At 42.4% G+C, this 20,678-nt stretch overlaps 1 protein-coding gene and 2 long non-coding RNA genes across 3 annotated transcripts; 2 read left to right on the top strand and 1 right to left on the bottom strand.

The window, feature by feature from the left end:
* Nucleotides 1-355: 355 nt before the first annotated feature.
* LOC136489213 (UPF0481 protein At3g47200-like) lies at nucleotides 356-4,679 on the bottom strand. The gene is made up of 3 exons (XM_066485918.1): nucleotides 4,146-4,679; nucleotides 2,448-2,855; nucleotides 356-481 (listed from the first exon to the last, which is right to left on the bottom strand). Exons 1-3 carry the CDS (start codon nucleotides 4,677-4,679, stop codon nucleotides 356-358), a joined length of 1,068 nt encoding a protein of 355 aa, XP_066342015.1.
* Nucleotides 4,680-5,744: 1,065 nt separating this feature from the next.
* LOC136485256 (uncharacterized) lies at nucleotides 5,745-10,225 on the top strand. The gene is made up of 3 exons (XR_010766382.1): nucleotides 5,745-6,010; nucleotides 6,563-6,669; nucleotides 9,590-10,225. It is a non-coding gene; the product is annotated as an uncharacterized lncRNA (long non-coding RNA).
* On the top strand, nucleotides 7,405-8,156 carry LOC136486673 (uncharacterized). The gene is made up of 4 exons (XR_010766910.1): nucleotides 7,405-7,507; nucleotides 7,578-7,661; nucleotides 7,777-7,941; nucleotides 8,023-8,156. It is a non-coding gene; the product is annotated as an uncharacterized lncRNA (long non-coding RNA).
* Nucleotides 10,226-20,678: the final 10,453 nt, after the last annotated feature.

The raw sequence follows: 20,678 nt of genomic DNA, 5'->3' as shown, positions 1-20,678 counted from the left end.
CTCTGCTGAGCCATTGGGTAGCATCGACGAAGTTCACAGGGGGCAGGGGCCGGCGGATCCGAGCAGCCAGCGGGCTGCTTGTGAGCAGAACTTCCACAAACGGGGATCTACATTCCCCTGCGGTCAGGTGCGGGCAAGGTTTTCATTTTCAGAAATTAAAATTTATCGGTGGTCACAGATAAAGAGGATAAACAGGATATATCGGAAATATCGGACCAAATTCAAATAAAATTTAATTTGAATTTAAGTAAATTTAAACAAAATTTGTACGAAAAAGATAGATATTTTCTTATCGGCACCTGTGGATAAAGAGGATATATCGGAAATATCAGGAGATTTCGGCCGATATTGAAAATTATGGCTGCTGCTGCTCGACACTCTCCAGCATGGGCTGCTGCTGCTCCTGCTGCTCGACAATCTCTAGCACAGGTTGTTGCTGCTGCTGCTGCTCCACATTCTCGGGCTGCTGCTCCCCTTCCATCTGCACCACTTATTGCAAGGAGTAGATCAGTGGACAGCAGGAAAACTACTACATCAGGAAGTGCTAGAAAGTCGAAAACAGATGTGGCCAATTGAAGTGTCCAAAACATCCAAGGACCAGGCTACGAGCTATATATAAGACCAGTATTGGTTGATCAATAAGACAACAACATTTGAACATTGCAGACAAAAACATAGAGGAATATTTGCTCACCTAGATGAGGCATTGTATAACTATAACATGTGGTCTTCTTTAGATTATTTTCTATAAAAAAAGGACAAAGAACTTTTTCAGAACCTTATAGCTTTATGTGCAAACTAACACTGATCTCAAAACATTCTTCAGTATATCTGTTCTTGCCAATTATTAATAGGATAAATCTTTTCACAGCAAAAAGAAAATCCATAGCATGCAATTTGAAGAAAAATAGGTTCTTTCATGCAGCATGTCCCTCAAAAATCCACACATGAAACATTTGTTCAATAACGTCATACCGAACATATAAGGAACATAAGGGCTTCAGAGAGCCCAAACTTGCTCAGACCACCTTCACAATAAACCACTATGCAAGAGAAGTAAGCAAGATATGAAGCTTAGTCTACCACAAACGACTTTTAACACTGTTCAACTAAAATTTCACATATCAAACGGATCAGCTTCTTGATAAGAACAAAGAATAAATCCTTGTCGGTGCCCTTTTTTACAAATCAAATTAATTATTGTGTGCATGCCAGATCCTTGATAAGAACAAATACTAAATCCTTCATGATCAGGGGCGGAGCCAGCCCTGTTCATTGCTGTCAGATGACAGCAATGATTTCCTGAGATTTTCATTGCAAATTGATGCTCATACGTGAACTTAAGCCATGACGTAGTACTTATGACATCAGTGGAATTTTGGCTGGATCCGCTACTGCTCATGATGATGCACAAATGCAAATTAGGCTACACAGTACCTGAGACATTCAGCCTAGCTTGCTCGATTGGAGTCTCGAACAATGGATCTTAGCCGTGGTTGTTCGGACAACCTTGCTGGTTCAGCTAGACAGTACCTTCATTAGAATAAAGACAAAATCTGTTTAGCAAAGGGTGTGTCACTTAATTTTCACATGAAATTAGATTGTAAAATGAAACAAAAGATGAGATTTGAACATGCTATATATAAGAACAGTATTAGTTGATCAATAACATTTGAACATTGCATACAGAAAAATAGAGGGAAATTTACACTCCTATATGAGGCATGGTATAACATATGTGGTCCTTTTGAGATTGTTTTCTATGAAAAAAATGGACAAAGAACTTCTCATAAACATATAGCTTTATGCGCAAACTAACACTGATCTCAAAACATTCTTCAATATATCTTGTTCTTGCTAATTATTAAAAGAGTAAAAATTCTTCTTAGCAAAAAAAAAAAAATTCCATATAGCATGTGATTTGAAGAAAAATAAAGATATTTCATATGCCTTTCATGCAGCTTGTTCCCAAAATTCACACATAAAACATGTGCTCAAAATCTGTACTGTTATCGAACATAAAAGGCACATAGGGCTGCAGAAAGCTCAATCTTGCTCAGACCTCAAAATCTGTACTGTTATGGAACATAAAAGGCACATAAGGCACGCCACCTATTCCACGGCTTCCTGCAGTGGGTGCTCAACATGCGTTGCACATCGTCGAGCATGCTGAATGGGGTCATTAGTGCTCCACTGCCTAGGCTATTGATCAGCTGCGCCAATTCCTCGTCACTGCTCAGCAGCGGTTGATCCAGGAAAAATTTTAGGGGGGGCTGAACAACACATACCTCCGACTACTGCTCGATCTTAAGTTTCAGCCCCACCTACACTATAAAACTTTGCCTAAAAATTCATGGAGGCTCCAGGGGGTTCCACTTCTCCGGTATGGGTAGGGGGGCTCGTGCCCCCCTGGATCCGCCCCTGCTGCTTAGCAAGTTCTTTATTACCCCTTTAGATCTCAGCAACTCAACATCTCTTCCTGTATTAACTAGGTTGTCCATGAAGCACGTGTACGACGGCACCTCATGGCCAGTGCATGGATACAACTTCTCAAAGGCCAGTAGATTCAGAAGATGCTTCTTGGTGTCATCATGCGCCTTGAACACCGGCAAGCTAAGCACGCCATTTTTAAAGTTGATGTCATGGATGAACTGAGTTTTGCTCGACTTGAAACGAATCCCAGCATCACTAAGCTCCGCAGCAGAAGGCATGGTATTATCCCATTGTACGCCAGAATAAGTGAGTTTTGGGCCACACAAACTCTTATGTAACAAGTCCAAAGGGTGGAGGCCCAAGCTGTCCAAATTGGCCCCGTACGAGAAACCCAGCACTATTGTGTTGACCTCTGCAACCCTCTGTGTAGCCATGATATATAAACACAGAGTAGTAAGAACAAATGAGATTAGTCTCCATCATATAACCTATCCTAGAGCTAGACTTTCAGCGCCGCTAATCCTTTACTTATAGCTCAGAAACCAAACTTATTATTACTAATTGTAGACATTTTTAAAAACTCCATGACAAATCTTACAAAATGTACTAGATGGGTACATGAATCCTAGATTTAACAAAAAAGCAAAACATTTGGCCATTATTTGGTTGTAGCATCTAAAAATTATACTTTTGCCATTATAAACAAAAACAAAAATAGCCATCAAAACCTACATCTAAATTGCTCGCTCTTGCCATTATAAAGATTAGTTGAAATAATAGCCTAATTATACATCTAAGTTACAGATGCATCATGTTATTAATAATGGAACATAATGGCGAAAGAAAATGGCCATTTTTGCCTTTACAAAATTAATAGTAACTCCTTATTCTAAGTACATCATAGTTGATCATTTTCTTTACTTTGTGAATTTTTATGGAAAATAACTCACAATTCTTCATCAAAACTAGCACTCTGCCATCATGGTAATTAACCTAAGATAACCCTAAATTGGCATATGGTTTATTCACCCTGGTACTACAAAAATTAACATGAAGTATGCTCTATGTTCAGGGTTTACAATTTCGGCGAAATATCGCCGAAATTTCTGAAATATCGCCTTTTTCGCTGAGGTCCGAAATTTTTTTGTATCGGTCAAATTTTTTCGGTTAAATTCATCTTTCAATCTAAAATTACACCAAACCACACTAAAATGACCCTCCATATTATCTAGTCTTATCAAAGCCCTAAATTTCTTCAAATTTATTTAATTTTCTCACTCACACATTGGACGGCACTAGTATATGCAGCTCGCCCACCGTCAGCACACTGTATTACCGCGGCTCTACTTCTGTGATATATTATGTTATTTCGTCGATGTTATATAAATTTATGATGGATGATGGATTATAGAGTTTTTCTAGTGAAATGATGCCAAATTTGTTTAAAACTCAATTTAAATTTATTTAAATTTGAACCGATATTTTCGAAATTTCCGAAATTTCGTATTTATCGCTGGGGACCGAAATTTTTTTCTTACCGGTATTGTAAACCCTGTCTATGTTTGCTAGTGTTTTGAATAAATGGCTAAAAATCTGCTAAATCCACATTTGAATATTTTATTTCCTCAACAGAAAACTAAAAAATTGTAAATATACCGTCCCTAGTAGAGAATTACCAAGTAGGACTACTGCATGTGTTTGAATATACTTACCAGGGCTGTGTGCCGCTCAACGGCTAGGAGTGTATACAGAACAAGCAGCGGGAGCTGATTCTCCATAAGGACAATGTCTGATTGGATAGCTGTATACAGGGTGAGGCACCCGTGATAACTGAAGACGGGGTTGTCTGTTGGGTAATCGAAGTAGCGCTCTAACGACTCCAGTAAGAAACATCCATCCATCACCATCATCTGGACAAACTCATCTCTACCTTCAGTGCGCCATTTTTCATCGAGGTTGTCGTACTCACCAAGCAACTCATCAACAACCTCTTGTATAGACGCTAGGTACTCCACTAGAGGCTTCCCGTAGCGCTTGATGCGCTGCAAGACGGCCTCCTTCTTGTGATGCTCCATGGGCATCAGGTCAGCCTCGCCGTAGTGCAGCGGGCCCATGGACACCAGCTTTGGCCGATATGCCTCGGAGTTGCCGCGCTTGATCCGATCCGGGACACAGTAGATAGAAGGTGGCTTCTTCCCACGCCCCGTAACCACCGACCAGTGGCTGTTGTCGAGTGTCTCTTCCATCTCGACTATCCAACTGCCATACCTGGCCTCCATGACTCTAATGGCCTCCCCCAAGTTAATCTCCTCCTCTTCTTCCTCCTCCACAATCTCCTGCACATGGTGCTGTTGCTGCTGTTGCTCCTCCTCTTGGTGCTGCTGCTGCTCCTCTTCTTGGTGCTGCTGCTGCTCCTGCTCCTGCTGCTGCTGGCGTGCGGGCACTCGCGAGCGCGCGCGTAGTCAGGGACCGCGCAAAGCGGGTGCGTGCGCGGGGGGCGCGTGGGTGGGCGCAGGCGCTGAGGAGCGTGCGGGCCGGCGAGCCGTGCTGTCGGGCGCATGGCGGCAGGGAGCTCGGGGCCGGCCGCCGCCGGCGTGTGGAGGGAGTAGTTGTTCTGGCCTCATGGTGAAGCCTCCAAATGAGAGGAGCGGCCAAAAAAGGGAGGATAAAGAATTTATACCGTTAGGGGGAAAGTCATTCAATGTGCCATGTCCATCAGTTCTACTGCTACAGGCCGAAAACAAAATACCTAACTGAACCGAAACCGAACGGAAGTATCATTTTTTTCGGTTTGGCTTCGATTTTTGTTGTCTCGGTGATCGGTTTTTACGCCAAAGAGAATTGAGAAACCGTTCCAACTCAACTTCCAGCGATCTGCTGGATCTCTCCTGGCTCCCGAGGGGCTGACTCCACCAGCACATCCAAGAATCTCACCGCACCACCTTGGGCCTTGGCCTAGCTAGCCAACCCACTAGCTGGGCTCCCTCCCCAGACCCCACACGCATCTCCCCCTAAGGGCTACTTTGGCAGCAGGGGATCCCGGAGGGTTCCCCGCGAATTTCCCGGGTCGAGAAACCACGCGGTGGCTTTCCCTGCGCCAATCTATTGCGCTCTTTGGAAGCCCATCCACTCGGGGCCAGAAGCCCGTTTCCCTTCGTTTTCCACGCGGAAGAAATCCACGAGTCATGAGGCCGGGAGCGTTTCCCCTTCCCTGACCTCGTCGCTCTCGCGACCCACGAGGCGGCGGCCGCCGCCACCACTGTCGCCATCACCTTCGGCAGCTCATGGCCGGCGCATCGCTCCTGGCGCGCATCTCCCAGGTGGCCAGCAACTGGCGTGCATCTCCCGGTGCCCGGCGATGCATCTCTCGCGAATCGCGACCGTGTCGCTGCCGCCACAAGATCCACATCTCGGAGCAGCACCTCCACCTCAGCGGCTCAGCCTCGTCCTCCTAGCACGGCAAAATCTCGTAGATCCTGGGGCCGCCGAGCTGCCGCATCCTCCTCCATACTCCTGCGTCCTGGGAGAAGCATCGTGCCACCGAGCCTATCTCCATACCTCATTCAATCGAAGCGTGGTGAGCATGCACCCTATCATTCTTGTTTGGTGGCTGTGAAAAGGATTGGGATATCTGGTACCTCGTGACTTTGTATTCTTGCTTTATTTTCTTGTGATATTGTGCGGTGATTTTTGCGAAATATGTGATTCATGTCTACCCGACTAGAAAGATTTCCCTGGTGAATTTTATTCATGCTCATAAGTATGCAGGTTGGGTATTGCAAAATTTGTGATTCTTGTGTCTAGCCGATTGAGCGAACAATTAGTTTATGTTCTATCGTAAATTAGTTTATGTTCTATCGTAAATTTATTCATTGCTTACAAGTTGACTCTTGCATCGAGCTTGTCTTCTGAGATAGTTGGATATGTTTGCAATTGTGCTATTTTAGATCGATGTGTAAACTTGCTAGACAAAGGGTACAAATACGTACATAGGATGATCGATGTGTAGTTTTGCCTTATGTATTTACAAAGTCTCTCTATTAACTCTTGTAACCTTTCAACCTCTGAACCCTTCTCTGGATCCGTTGCCTAGGTGACTCACCAATTTCAACTTTTGGAATAATTATAGGGTCTAAAATTATTAGATCGCTCCTGGTAAAGCGAGAAGGGGCCAAGAAGAATTTCCTGCTACTGTTTCAATTTTCAATTCCAGAAAACAACATGATCTATCAATTGGTAAGCTAGTCCATTCTTCTTAGCCCCTTCTTGCTTTATGAATCTTACTGTTTCATTTTAGATTGTTTTTTAATTTAATTGAATTTGGCCCCTTCAATTTCCTCATAGCAACCTCATCCATTTGTACAGAGGGAGTGTTCACAGCCTTTCATTATGGCCCACAAAACCTTTACCTTAATGTTAACGAATTTTTACATATCCTTTCAGCTTAGCTGACAAAGGAAACTAGATTGCGCAGGAGTCAGTTAGTCAGACACTATTAGTATAGCATTATTTAATTAAACTCTATGGATTGATCATTTTTTCTAGATTGTGACAGAGTTTAGGCATCAAACTGTTAACCGATCAATTTTTCCCTTTTGGGCAATACTTGCCCTATGGATTGGCTGTCAGTTACTAGTCATCAATGTGTTTGGCTTGATATTTCTAGAGACTGGGTTGTTCAAAAATTCTTTTTTAATTGTTTTCTATATATGGTAGACCATCATGATTGGTTTATTGCCTTGTAGTGTACATCATATGTATATAGCACAACTGTTGACAATCACCAATAGAAGGATCAAGGATGCTGACTAAACTTAAATTCAGTTGTAAGTTTTGCTTTTTAATAGCATCTGCAGTCTTTAGTTTCTTCTAGCAATCCTCACTTTTGAATCAGGTAGCAGAATAGAAGAGATGCATGTGTTAGGCCTGTTCGCTTAAACTTATCAGCCGGCTTATCAGTTAGAATCTACAGTATTTTCCTTGTGCTTACTTGCAGTGGTATCAGTGGAGGCATTGCTGGTGGAGGCAATGTTTGAATTGAGAAGAAAAACGCAGCTGCAGTCATTGTATGCAGGTATATTATTTGAACAACAGCTTGCACTTGCCAACAGCTATGACTGTCGATTGATCTTCTTGTTTTCCAGTTCACCTTGCTGGGTACAGATCCATACCACAAGTTGTGCTACAAGGAGCTGCATCATCCAAAATGTGACGTCTGCCTTTAGTTTGTAAGGCTTCCTCTGGAACCTGAATGATCTGCACTGCAGACTGATAAACTGCATGTGCATTAGTATTTCTACAGTTTGTCAGTGCAAGAAACTCATTCTTTTTGTGTTTCTGTAGATCCCAACGAACAGGAGTGGCTTGATAGAGTACCGAGCCCATCCATTCTGGGGCCATTCTATCAGAGACTACTATGAGGGGATGAACATGAAACTGGACCAGCAGATACCCATGCTCTTGGTTGAACGGCAAGCGCTTAACGAAGCCATGGAAGGAGAGAGTAGAGTGAGTATTTCTTCTGGCTTTTTTCCTGCAAAATGTGCGGCCTTCGGAAACACTAACGTTCATCACATCTGCATTATCCAGGGCCCACACCACATGCCTGAAACAAGGGGCCTATCATTCTTGTTTGGTGGCTGTGAAAAGGATTGGGATATCTAGTACCTCATGGCTTTGTATTCTTGCTTGATTTACTTGTGATATTGTTCGGTGATTTTTGTGAAATCTGTGATTCATGTCTACCCGATTAGAAAGATTACCTTGGTGAATTTTATTCATGCTCATAAGTATGCAGGTTGGGTTTTGCAAAAAAATTATTCTTGTGTCTAGCCGATTCAGCGAGCAATTAGTTTATGTTCTATCGTAAATTAGTTTATGTTCTATCGAAATTTATTCATTGCTTACAAGTTGACCCTTGCATCGAGCTTGTCTTCTGAGATAGTTGGATATGTTTGCAATTGTGCTGTTTTGTGATTAAGCATGTAGCATTTTCTGGTTCATATATATGTGAAAAGGCTGGCTTTATCTTATTGGCTTTTCTTTTCCTTGGTTTTTCGTAGGAAGGGGCTAAGAAGAATTTCCTGCTACTGCTTCAGTTTTCAATTCCAGAAAACAACATGATCTATCAATTGGTAAGCTGGTCCATTCCTCTTAGCCCCTTCTTGCTCTATGAATCTTACTGTTTTGTTTTAGATTGTTTTTGAATTTGAGCGAATTTAGCCCATTCAATTTCTCCATAGTAATCTCATCCATTTGTCATTGGTGTTTCCATCACCACCCAGAAAACCTTTACCTTAATGTTAATGAATTTTTAACGAGTCCATTATGTGCATATCCTTTCAGATTGCGCATTAGTCAGTCACCATTAGTATAGCATTATTTAATTAAACTCTATGGATTGATCATTTTTTCTAGACTCTGACAGTTTAGGCATCAAACTGTTAACTGATCAATTTTTCCCTTTTGGGCAATACTTGCTATATCGATTGGCTGTCAGTTACTAGTCATCAATGTGTTTGGCTATATTTCTAGAGACTGGGTTGTTCAAAAATATTTTTTAATCATTTTCTATATATGGTAGACCATCATGATTGGTTTATTGCCTTGTAGTGTACATCATACGTATATAGCACAACTGTTGATGATAACCAATAGAAGGATCAAGGATGCTGACTAAACTTAAATTCAGTTGTAAGTTTTGCTTTTTAATAGCAGTCTTCAATCTTTAGTTTCTTCTAGTAATCATCACTTTTGAATCAGTAGCAGAATAGAAGAGATGCATGTGAAAAGAGAGTACATTGATAATAAAGGGACCACAGTTTTGCTTGGGTAAGATTCTGACAAGATAACAGTGGTGTGAAGAGTCATGTATTCCTGATTTTTGTTAGCATCTTTATGTTCTTTTTTTTTTTTGCTTTCCAAAGCCTGTTTAATTTGCACTTTATCATGAGTCCATGACCTGCAAGACATATGTTTCTATTTTTTTTCTTGTGAGGATGCTTTCATCGATCTGGGGAATATCTCATTGGTACATGATGTTAGTATGGTTTCTTGTTTTGTTTACACATGCTTTGTCCAGCAGTGTCTGACGTGATAGATTATGCATGACAAATTAATGATTATTTCACTAACAATTTTTTTTGGTTCGCAACAGCCAACAGGGAGCACCAGAAGGTCGGCAACATCTTGGTATTTGAAACTGGAGGTCAACCTAAAAGCTGAAAGACACGTGCAATTGTTGAAAATAACTTGCAAATTTATTCATAAGTTATTAAAGTTTGTGCTGCCTTCTTGAGTTAGCATTAGAACTAAGTTGTATTTATTCGGCTGAGATGTTACTCATCAGTTCATCTAGAGCTACTCTCTCTCTCCATGAATAAATCAATTCCTAGAGTTGTCTTTAAGTAACTTTTTTTAAATTTGATCAAATTTATATAAAAGAGTGTTAAGAATTATGACACTAAATTAGTATTATTAGTTACACTATGAAATATATTTTTATAATGTGCTCGTTTGGTTTTATAATTTTTTCTATAAATTCAGTCAAATATTAAAAATTTTAACTTAAGACAATTCTAGGAATTGATGTATTCAGGATGGGGAAGTATTTTTAATAGTTATATGGACGTTTGTATCTCATAGAAAGGAAAGATAATTTAAAATATCAGCATATTTTGTATGTTTCTTTCTTTTTGTTTTTAGAATATTTTTGTGAACTTACTAAGTTTTTATTTGGAGTTCAGAACATTGTGCAATTTATAGATTACAACAAGCAAACTCAATCAATATAGTTCTACTATGTTAGCCTGACACATAAGCACAAAGCGGCTTGAGATTGACACAGACATGCGGACGTAAGTACGTAACACACCCTGGCCTCTTTTGATCTTGCTTCCAAACGGCGTCTGGGAAGGGGGAACGGGGAGGGGCAACGGCCCCAGGGAAATAGCAAGCCGCATAAATCCCCGTGGGGGGCCTAACTACCCGAGGCAAATCTGTCACCTGTTGCCAAAGTAGCCCTAACTGGCCAACTCGGCGTCTCCCCCTCCCAGTCTCCACTCGTTCTCTATCTCCAAACCCTAACCCTCGTGGCTGGCGATGGCGGCGGAGTAGAGGAGTGAAGGGCTGAGGGCGTGCCGCTGCGTCTGGATCCATGTGAGGCTGTAGCTATAGGCAACGAGGGGAGCGGCTTCCGGAGGTGTGCCTGCGTGTGCGAGCTGGTGTGTGCCACTTGCCGGGGCCCTAGGGTGGTACGACTATTGGTGGACGGCGCGGACAAGCATCGAGAAGGAGGAGAATGGTGCCAGCGTGCCAGGAGGCGTTCCTAGACCTCAGGCCTCATGTCAGCAAGAGGCGGTGGCAGGAGCAGCGCGGGTGGTGTCGGTGCCCACGCAGGGTCGCTGAGGCTCAAGGTTGAGCAAAGCGCATGTGCTCTCATGGAGCATATTCTGGTTTTTCTGTTTAAACCAAAAAACCAAACTAAAAAACCAAAACCAAACCTGTCAGTTTTCGATTCTGAAATAAACCGATCGGCTGTTGTTTCCTAAAAACCGAACTTTTCAAGTACCGAAAAACCAAACCGAACTACTGGTTAAAACTGAATGCCCACTCCTACCGACATTGTCATCTGTAGCAGCACCATAGCGATGGTTTTTCTCAAGATTTTTCTTCTTTGCCCTCGGGCGATGGTTGTTTTCTATTTCGGTTGGGTATAAGGGTGCTCCGAGGGCAGATATTGCTTCATTCTTAGAGCAAAGTTGGGTACATAAGATTTTGGTAGGAGGTGTGTGTACAGGCCGGCGGTATAGTTGTGACTCTCTCTCGGCTTGACCCCGCATATTATTCTTGTTAGTATGCTTCCATCTCATAAATGTCTGAAAAGAGTAATTTCGGGCCCTTTCAGAAACATGCAATATTTGACATCTTGTTGCAAGAAACTACAACTTGGTCAACAACCTACTACTTCGATCATAATTTTAGCAAGAGAAAAAATGTAGTTTTATTTACTTATTTTTTCAACGTGATCGTGATGTGTCAAAATAGTTGTATGCTTCTTAAATGGACCCCAAAAGTTGTAGTTTTTGGTGCCTTAGTCAACATAGTGGTAGTTTTTTGAAATGTTGAAAACTTGCTGAGAATTTATAGTGCGGTGCAGGTCAGAACTCCTTGCTAGCATCGGTTTTGTTTGGAAATAAGGATCTTTTGATGGTTGCGCACATGAGAGTTTGATGGCTTCACAATGACAACTCGTCCTGGTTATGGTGGCCGGTTGGTTAGTGCATCCGGTGATGAGTTGTGGTAGCGGTAGCCGGTAGCCGTAGAGGCCTCCGACCTCCAAACTCATCCTCGTCTGGTGCCTTGCCACCCCCCACCCTCGTGGGCTGTGGCATGTGCAAATGCTGCAGATGTTAGTAGGGAAAAGTTCATTCTATCTCAGAATTATAGCCTTAGCCAAAATTTTCTTCTTAAACTCTTAACTCTAAAATCAGAATTTTACTCCTAAACTTTTAAAACCATTCAGATTACCTCTCTGCCCTGGTTTGGAGTGGTTTTGAAGGTGTTTTTTTTATCTTTTACTAGCAAACATGCCCGTGCATTGCAATGAAACACAATACGTATAGGAATTGGACTCCGTATCATCGCTAGACATAAGTTGTTCTAACTTTGTATGAGTGTGGATCATGAGCCCAGGTCACATACGAGATATGAAGAATCAGACCTTGTATCCATAATCACTAGACACGAGTTGTTCTAACTCGTATGAGTATAGATCATAAGTCTGAATGAAGTATAAAAAGTGGAATAGAAGAAACTCTCCACTACCTGAATAGTCAGGGGAAGGTGGACGAAAAAAATTAGATAAAATTTTGGCTCTTAGGTATAGACTAACAAATTTGCCCGTACATTGCAATGGGAGATAAAAGACTATAAATAATTTATGAAAAATAAATACAGGAATGGTACATAACTACATATTTATTTATAATTTATCTTTTCTATAAAACATAAAAGTTTAATTTATTTTATGATGATCATGACATCCATAATATAAGCTAGTGTTGGCAATAATAATACAACAATGTCCCATTATGTCCGTATTAAATTTATAATACAATCTTGATAGTTTTTTTCTCCCGTTACAAAGCACATAGTTTTCACATTCACAGAATTAGCTAGGGAAAGACGGACAAAAAATAGGGGAGAATTTTGGGTCTTTAATACTAAATAAAAATATAGAAGTATAGATAAAATATAGGTGTACATGTGACACTACCCAAAACCCCTTTCACAGCCGGATTTTGAACCGACAGTGGCATACCAGCAGTGATGGAGGGTTGACATCACTGTCGGTTCTTAAAAACCGATACTGATCTACAGGCAACAGTGTCGGTTCGTGGGTCCACCCGGCAGTGTCCAGTTAAATAACACTGCCTGTTTGTAGTCCCAACCGACGGTGAAGGTTGCTTCAAGAGTGTTGGTTCTTGGCTCAAGCCAGCAGTGTTGAGCAAGCCTACACTGTCGGTTAATGGCTCAAACTGGCAGTGTTGTCATAACCATCACTGTCGGTTCATGGCTCAAGCCGACAGTGTTGAGCAAGGCAACATTGTTGGTTTGTTGCTAACCGGCAGTGATGGTTACGATAACAATGCCGGTTTGTTGCTAACCGACAGTGATGGTTACGGCAACACTATTAGTTTGTTGCTAACCGGCAGTGATGGCCCGTTCGCATTTTATTGTTTTATAATTTATTTTAATTTATATTTTTTTTGTGGAATCGGGTTTCACTTTATATACGCTACGTAGACGATATGTCCATCAATATTAAACATTACAAATGTTACGGTTACAGTTCAAATGTTCTTATCAAGATCTCAATCCCTCAAAATAAAAAAAGAAATTATTCGATAAGATAAAGCATGCTTCTCGGACTTGTTACAATAATCTGGCGAGTCGCTCTGAGCTATATTGGTCCTTGAACTTCACGGATTGTGCAATGGAAAAGACTCCATGTTTTTTCAATACCTCGGCTAAGATGAATTTTGCCAGCTCCGATTGCAGCGCGACGATCTTCATGTCTAACAACCTTTTGTGGTTATATTTCTTGCGCTGTCGTTCAAAAAAGATGATATCCAAAGAGGAATCAGTAAATCATTTTGTTGAATGATTGACAAACATAAATGAAATGGGGATTATACACATCAACATATCGGCTTCTTCCGATTTTCCGCCGATGTAGCGAAGCATTGCCCACATTACATAAAACACGCATTCATTGTTTCCCGCCGGCTGTTTTTGGTACTTACCCTCCATTTCAACAACCTTGAATGGGACCTGCGTCCCACCGAGATGTCTTCTTCGGACACTGAGCAACATTAAAAGGAGAAACGTTAGAAAGCGATATGTGTGATTAGAAAATAATATATTATTAGGATCGCTTACTAATTCAGCACTGCCACCAGTGCATCCAGATGATGAAATGGTTTTTTCTTCGAGTCCCACACCTCGATCAGATTTTTGGCAAGATTAACACAAATCAAGACGAAATGGTGGCTGCAATCACAGAATCCTAATTATCGAATAATCTTAACGAAAAAAGAAGCATAAAATTAAAAGCCGAGAACACATACTCGCAGTTGTAGGCTAGAAGTATGTGGGTTTTGTTCTTCATCTTGAATTCGTCGAAAACAATAATCACTCTCTGTTTCAGGTCTTCCACGTCACATCCATGGAGGCCTAGACATGTCTTCTCATTGACTCGCAAGGGGTCTAAGAAGCCTATGTTATCCCATTTGCTTTTTAGAATGCAAAATTTTGCTATACACCTACATAAAATCATGGAAAGTGCTCAAAAGTTAACAATTTGTGTTCCGAGAGAGTAGTTAATTGTAATATCGTGCGTGTAGGGTACTTACATAGTCCACAAGGTCAACATTTGTGTATCGAGAGAGCGTTTCTGGTATAGCTGGAACAAGCACTCCCACTCGACATCGAATTTCTCTTCTTCATGATAATTAAAAACATATGGCGAATGGATAATAACCTCAAAACCAAAGTCCTCCGTCTCTGTTGTTTGAGCCATGTAATATTCATGCAACTAGCGCATATATGTTGTCAAATTTTTTTACTCGTCATCGGGAACCAAAAGATTGCCCCTTTCATACTTCATTGCCGGTGTTGCCATCCCTTGTACATTATAATAGATGGTCACGACCTCTTCCATGGTTAATTCGGGGTTGTCTTCGGTGAACTTCTGTATCTTCCTTAAATCTTCATTGTGTATTTCATCGGCTCTTGTTGTAGCGTACTGATTCTGTGTTTGCCTTTCGAATTCGGACTTCAACAAAAATGGAGGCAGTGAGGCACAGAGATTGAAGAAACTAATACAATCTTCCTTCGAGACATGTGCTGTAAATTTTCCTTCCATCAAGTTTGTAACGCTGCCACTAAACGGTGTTTTTCTTTTTTGTTGGTCCACTTTGGGAGCATTAGTGACCGAATCCAAGGACCTTTTCTGCGACTGCGAGGATGTCCTTGATCTTGTTTTGGGCTGAGGTGGAGGAGGAGGATGACGACGAGAATTTTGTTTTCCCAGGGCTGATGAAGATGGAGGAGGAGGAGGAGGAGTCTCTTTTCTTGGGGCTGATGAAGATGGAGTCGGACGAGGAGGAATAGAAGGAGACCTCTATCTTCTCGGAGGTGATGGCAAGGGCTGAGGAGGGGAGTGATCTCTGTTGGAAGATGGTGAGTGATCATCGTGGGTGGACGAAGACTCGCAATCACCTCATCATCAAAGGAGAATTGGTGGTCAAGCTTAATGAAGCGCTTGCGCCAGGCCACTTGAGAGCCCTTGTTATGACCAAGTTTCGGCCTGTCTTCCGCTATGGGGTACTCAATGTGTATCTTGTTATACTTCTTATCAATTATTCTGTCAATGGTGACATGAGCGTACCTCTATGGAATTGGGCGGCCATTAATGGTCCCATCTCCCGTAGGCCAGGCCTGGCCGAGCGCCACCTTGTCCTTTGTCCATTCCTGACGGATGTACAACTTAACATTGATGGGTTCAGTGATGCCGTCCACCGGATGAGGCACATTCGCATCTTCTTCGTCGAGCGAGGTCGATCCGCAGCAGCTGCAACCCCTAAACTGTGGGCTAAAGGCAGTAGGAGTAGGGTTTTGTGGTGGTCCTGACCCCTTGGACAGCAAATTTTGTTGGACTCGTGCTTCAACAGTCGTCCCGAATGATTACATAGTTAACAATAATCTAACTATCTTTATGTGCATCAACAATGAGGGCCTTATTGTGATCAAGCCGTACATAAGCAAGTTCATCACCCTCTTGAAGGATAGGTAGGGGTACGTTCACCCCGAATGGAGGCATTTCCTGATAGCCCCTGTAGTCTTCTTCGTCTGTCACTCCATCGACACCGACAATCTTTCTTTTCCCTTCTAGGACTACTTTTAGCCTTTCTTTTGTCTTGTTGTCCCTTGCATAGAAGACTTGCATAACATCTCTTGCAAGGACGAAGGGATCGTCTCTGTATGCAGTCTTAGTGAGATCAACGGTAGTGAACCCTTCGCTGTCAGTGTTGATTTCCTCGAGCCGGATCCACTGGCAGCGAAAAAGAGCTACCTTCAAAGGACCGTAGGCTAGCTCCCATATCTCCTCTATGAAACCAAAGTATGTCGCCTGCACGTTGCCATTTTCGTCGTGAGCATCAAAACGAACACCATAATTTTTGTATGTGCTCTTTCCATCTTGTTTTTTTGTGTGTAAAATGTGAATCCATTGATCTCATACCCTTGGTACTTAAGATATATACTCGAAGGTCCCTTGGCTAAGGCATCTAGTTGATTACCCAACTTTATTCCAAGCAAGCGATGTCGCAACCAGTTGATAAATTCCTCCTTATGTTTTTATCTAGCCAAGCCTGTGACCTGCTCGGATATAGAGTTTGTAGCGATTGCCTGTGCTCGTCAATGTATGGCATCACACCCTCGGCTTGCTAGAGAACAACGAACTATGCCTGTCTGAAAGAAACATGGTCATCTACTATAACAGATTTCTCCCCAATCGTTCCTTTGCCACGTAGTCTTCCCTCGTGATGAGATTCTGGAACTCTAGCCCTTTTGATGTCTAGATAATATGTGCAGAACTCAATGGCCTCCTCCGTTGACCATCCTTCAACCATGCCCCCTTCTAGCCTGAATCTGTTCCTAACATACCTCCTAAAAACTTTCATCAATCTTTCGAAAGGGAACATCTGATGCAGGTACATTGGGCCAAGGGCTCTAATTTGGTCAACAAGATGAATGAGCAGATGCAATAAGATATTAAAGTAAGTCAGCGGGAAATGCATCTCAAGCCTAACGAGAGTTTTGGCTATGTCCCACTGCAGCTGCTCTAGCGTGGACACATCAATGACCTTTTTTGAGATCGTGTTGAAGAATGAGCAAAGCTTTATGATTGGGACGTGGACCTTTGGGGGGAGGATACCACATAGGGCAACAGAGAGCAGCTGAGTCATAATGACATGACAATCATGGGTATTCATAGGGCTATAGTTGAACTTGAGTTCTCTCATGTTCACTAGCCTCTTCGGGTTCGCACAGTAGCCCGTCGGGACTTTGAGTTCATTGAAGAAAGAAATAAACGCACGCTTTTCTTCCTTCTTCAATGTCCATGACACAACTGAAAGTTTGAACTGGCCATTCTCTAACTCCATGGGATGCAGCTCCTTTCTGATTCTCAAGTGTTGCATGTCCAGGCGTGTGGCTAGTGAATCCTTCGATGTCCCCCCGGTGTCCATCAAGGTGTTAAGAGTGTTAGCGTACACGTTTTTAGTGATGTGCATGGGATCACGACAGTGGCGTACATTCAGAAATGGTCAGTTAGGTAGTTTCTAGAAAACCATTTTTTTCTTCCAAATACTCCCATCAGGCGCTGCTACCGCATTGTCCCCCTACCCAAGGACAACCTCCAGTTTGTTGAGTTCTCGAAGTATCACAGGCCCGTCTCGATATTTTGGAGCTAAGCGTTTCTCAATAGTACCGTTGAAATCTTTTCTGTTCCTGCGGTAAGGGTGATCCTTAGGTAGAAACCTATGATGTCCCATATAAACTATCTTTGAGTTATTTGGTAGATTTACCGCATCAGTGTCGTCCAAGCACTCGACACATCCAGTATAGCCTTTTGTCTTCTCTCTGGACAACGAACCTCGACCTGGTAGGTCGATGATTGTAGCGATAAGTACTCCCTTGATCGTGACATGTTCCTTTTTGTACACTTTCCAAACATCCGACACACCCTTTTCAAACATCTCCACTAGTTCATCGATCACTGGTTCCAGAAACATATCGATGTCATTCCCAGGTTGTCTTGGCCATTCGATCAGTAGTGGCATCTGGATGTACTGCCGCTTCATATAGACCCAAGGTGGAAGGTTGTATATACAGAGCATCACTGGCTAGGTGCTATGATTGCTTCTAACCTGGTCGAAAGGATTCATCCCATCTGTGCTCAAAGCAAACCAAAGGTGCCTTACCTCTCCACCGATGTCCTTATAGAACATAGTATTGATAGTCCTCCAGGCATGCCCATCGGCGGGGTGCCTCATCATTGTATCTTTCTTACGCTCTTTGCCATGCTAGCACAATAGCTTGGCTGACTTTGCACATGCAAACAACCTATGCACCCGGGGAGCTATAGGGAAATACCAAACGACCTTTACGGGACCCTCTCTGGTCTTGGTACCCTCATTTAATGGCCATTCCTTGTACCGTGGAGCTTTACACATGGGGCACTTGTCTAAGTCTTTGTATTTTTCTCTACGGTATAATATGCAATTATTGGAATATGCGTGGATTTTTTCAACCTCGAGGCCGATGGGGCAGATCATTTGCTTGGTCAAGTATGTCTTTTCTGGCAACTTGTTTTTTTTTCTGGGAGCATTTTCCTTATTATACCTAATAACTGATCGAAGCCTTTATTGCTCAATCCATTTGTCGATTTGAACTCTAACAGTATGATGTCGGCTTCCAGTTTGCTCATTGGACAATTCCTATACAATGGTGTTTTGCCATCTTGTCTCATTTTCTCTAGCTTTCTTAGCTGTCTTTCACTAAGACATCCGGTCTCTATATTATGTAGCATCTGAGAAATGTCATCGTTATCCTCGGTGTCATCAGCTAGCGTGTTCCTAAACACATTATTAACTGTGGCCATAGGTTCCGTATTGACACTGGTTTCCTCATCAGCATCGTGGATGGCTATGTCAGGCATGTCCACATCATCATCGTTTTCCTGCAGAACATTCACACCAACCTCACCATGCATAGTCCATATCGTATAGTTTGGCATGAACCTTCTGGTAATCAAGTGCGATCGTATAGACTCAATTTGACGAAAGTTCCTATGATTCTTGCAATCTTTGCATAGGCAGAAGACAGGGTTCCTATTCCCAACATGGGCTTTGGCATCGGTGATAAACTGGCTGACGCCATGCATGTACCGCTTGTCTGTTCGGGACAGATGCATCCACTCTCGATCCATCTCTGCACAAAAAATACTAAGACAATAATTACAAAGAATTAATAAGAAATCGAGCTTCATGAACAACAATTGTAGCTCGAAAGTACAATTTTTGGAAAATATTATTGTACACTAATTATTGGAAAATTGAAATTGGTAGCCCCGGCCCTGTAAATTGTAAATCGTAGTAAAAAACAATTATTGCGCAATAATGAAGAACATCTATTCTACTCTACTTCTAAGAACTAATTATAGCATCACATACTAGCAATGATGATCTTGACCACCATGGAATAATTAGCTAGGAATTTAAATGTGTTCATAAACACCAACCGTTTGGATGATGGATTCACCACAATTTGAGCCTTGCATAAATGTCCAATTGGAAAGTGCTCTCTAGAATGGAGAAAGAACTAGAATAAGAATCAAGCAATGTAGCCATCAAAACGAAGCTAATTAAGCAACAAAATCAAAGGAGTGGATGTTTGTTACTAACCTTAAAGCAAAAAGATCAAGCCATTCTTCAAAATCCAAGCACTAGCTTCATGGTGAAGAGCAGCCGCAACAATGGAGGGAAGGGTCCAAACGCGCACCTCTGTTCTCGGGATGGAAGAGAGGAGGAAGGAGAGGACGGCTGCAGCCTTTTTGTGTTGTAAGCTTATCACCGTCGGTTCTTGGCTAGAACCGACAGTGATAGAGCCAAATCACTGTCGGCTCTTGGCTTAAACCGGCAGTGATGAGTGGCCGCCAAAACACTGCCGGTTCAAGCCACAAACTGGCAGTGATGTGGTCCTTCACTACTGGTTTTAGCCCAGCCCCAATCATTTTGTTATTTTCAAGCTCATAACCGGCAGTGAAGGTACATCACTGCCAATTCTCACAAATCCGACAGTGATGATGCCGGCAGTGATGTGCAAATCTGGCGTAGTGTGAAGCATATATGACTATGCGTGTTGCAACAGAATGTATAACTTGTGTCGTCTATTTCAATACGTCTTGGCATAAGACTTTCTACTATGCTTCGATACAATTTGGGTCACGAAAGTGGACAGTGAATCAGTGCCGGCCCTAAGGGGTGGGCAGGAGGTGCGACGACCGAGGGCCCTCGTGGGATGGGGGCCCAAGCCCAAGTATATAATACTCCATACCCTTTAGCTATAGTCCATTAGGATTTAAGATTATTGAGAAGATGCAGCGGTCCATCAGCAAAAGGAGTCGTTGGCCTCTTTCTTTCCGGGAGGCAAGGAGCCGAGCCGCCAACACCCGCACATGCGCACATAGCGATCGCGAGTCGCGACTTCCGGACTTCTGGCGAGACGGGAGACTGCGAGAGACGCAGCGCCGATCACCAGTTCACCACGCGATCACCAGCGCAGATCACCGAGACACCGATGCTCGAGTTCTAGTCTTCCAGAAGCCAGATGACGGCGTTCCAGACGACAACGGCGACCAGGCAGCTGAAGCAGGGCTCGACGAAGACGACGACATCTGATCTTGGTTATTGCCTTCTGTCCTTTTGTGATTTGTGAATCTTGGTTCTGAATAAGTTCATATCCAAATTGTTTGGGCCCTAGGTTTTTTTTACTTGTTCAATTTTTGTCTAGTACTTTGTACTCATATAGTTATGCTTTTCTTGTAATTTAGATCAGATGTTAGAATTTTAGAATGTTACCAAAGAAATATTTGTCGAGAGGGGCCGTCGCGATAAGTT

The sequence above is a fragment of the Miscanthus floridulus genome, chromosome 10 (assembly GCF_019320115.1).
Source record: "Miscanthus floridulus cultivar M001 chromosome 10, ASM1932011v1, whole genome shotgun sequence".
NCBI lineage: Eukaryota > Viridiplantae > Streptophyta > Magnoliopsida > Poales > Poaceae > Miscanthus > Miscanthus floridulus.
This window is presented reverse-complemented; position numbering and strand designations above follow the sequence as displayed.

Bases quoted from the DNA above. Each gene is read 5' to 3' on its own strand.
- LOC136489213 (XM_066485918.1), bottom strand. From the start codon at position 4,679: ATGGAAGAGACACTCGACAACAGCCACTGGTCGGTGGTTACGGGGCGT. The intron at 2,856-4,145 runs GTAAGTATATTC...ATGGCTACACAG, and splicing joins TTGAGCGGCACACAGCCCTG to AGGGTTGCAGAGGTCAACAC. The intron at 482-2,447 runs GTAATAAAGAAC...TAAGTGGTGCAG, and splicing joins AGTTGCTGAGATCTAAAGGG to ATGGAAGGGGAGCAGCAGCC.